The sequence below is a fragment of the Galeopterus variegatus genome, unplaced genomic scaffold (genome assembly GCF_000696425.1).
Source record: "Galeopterus variegatus unplaced genomic scaffold, G_variegatus-3.0.2 Scaffold915, whole genome shotgun sequence".
Taxonomy (NCBI): domain Eukaryota; kingdom Metazoa; phylum Chordata; class Mammalia; order Dermoptera; family Cynocephalidae; genus Galeopterus; species Galeopterus variegatus.
Window position 1 is genome coordinate 256,873 of NW_007727026.1, and position 1,299 is coordinate 258,171.

Below are 1,299 nucleotides of genomic sequence, written 5' to 3' on the forward strand. Positions count from 1 at the left end.
GACAACATCCCTGTCTAAGGAGCCCAAAGCATTTACTAAAGGACTTTCCATGACTCTCTGGGGCAGCCCTGTGAAAATGGGAATGCAGGTGATATTCACTGGGCCGCTCTCATTTAGGAAAAGATTGGATGGGGGGAAATGGACACGAGGGGGCCAGGAGGGTCCAAGTCTGTGGCCAAGGTCACAGATGCAAGGGGTCAGGGGCAAACGAGAGACTCTGGTCCAGTGCAGGTCAGTATTAGAAACACAACACACTCACATCGCACTGCCCTTTCCTGAACATCTTTCCTTCTGTGGCTCGTTACTTAGCACTCGTGCGCACACACGACGCCCAGTGTCCTGCCTGTCCCAGGACGTGCTCCCCTCTCTACCGGGGACCCGGGGCTGCGGGGACACGGGACCACACGCCGCCTCCATCGGGCGCCCTGTCGCTCGTCCACACGGACGGCGGGCGGCACGGGGGACCGGGACACCCTGCTGACCTTCCTCTGCTGCTTCTCCCAGGCGGGGTCCAGGAGCAGGTCGCGGTCCCATTCCTCCTCCTGGATCATGTACTCGTCCTCGTCGTAGACGTAGTTGTACTGCACGCCAGGCTCGATCTGGTTCATGGCGCTCGGTGGCTGGGGGCGCTACGACGGGGCTCGGACGGACGCAAGGACGGAGGCACAGCTCGGAGGCGCGGGGCTGGCGGGCGGTGGCGCGGGGCGACCTTCGCGGCTGCTGTCGTCTCGGCTGCACGCCTGGGCTCTGGGGCTCGGGCCAAGCACCAGCTCGGGCGAGNCACAATCCCGCTATTATACTGTACTCTTTAATGATCAACAGAAACCACTGTGATTAGACTATTACTTTCAAAAATGATGGGCGACAATCTAATTCCTTAGCTATTTTACTGTTCCTCATAAGGAAAAAAGCAATCTTTGAAACTAAGACCTGGCACTTGTGTGTGTGCGTTTTTTTAAATCAATGATTCAAATGCTATCATCAAAATTATGGGGCAAATCTTCTAAAAAAAAAAACACTGCTAAAAATTAAAGTCACTTTTTAACTACTTGCTGCGGCTGGTGCACCAGCTCGTCCAGATGACATGTTAATAATCTTCCGGCCATGAGTTTCCCGCACAATATTTAAAAAACTATAGAATGTTTGAAATTTAGTTTTTCTTTATAGACTAACCTCTTTATCGCTTCCATTCTCGTGTTGCCAAGAAAGGTAAGGATGATAGAAGCCTTAAGAAACTAAGNCTTCTATTTCCATATATTCACTGGACCGCTCTTCTCTCTGTGTCCCACTCTCTCCAAC

At 52.5% G+C, this 1,299-nt stretch overlaps 1 protein-coding gene across 2 annotated transcripts in view; it reads right to left on the minus strand.

The window, feature by feature from the left end:
• ACTN2 (actinin, alpha 2) overlaps positions 1–682 on the minus strand; it is an 81,792-nt gene extending 81,110 nt beyond the window's left edge. For both annotated transcript variants that reach the window (XM_008573413.1, XM_008573414.1), the window contains exon 1: positions 483–682. In XM_008573413.1, the coding sequence (XP_008571635.1) occupies positions 483–608 (126 nt within the window). In that variant the 5' untranslated portion in view covers positions 609–682. The remainder of the gene's footprint in view (positions 1–482) is intronic.
• Positions 683–1,299: the final 617 nt, after the last annotated feature.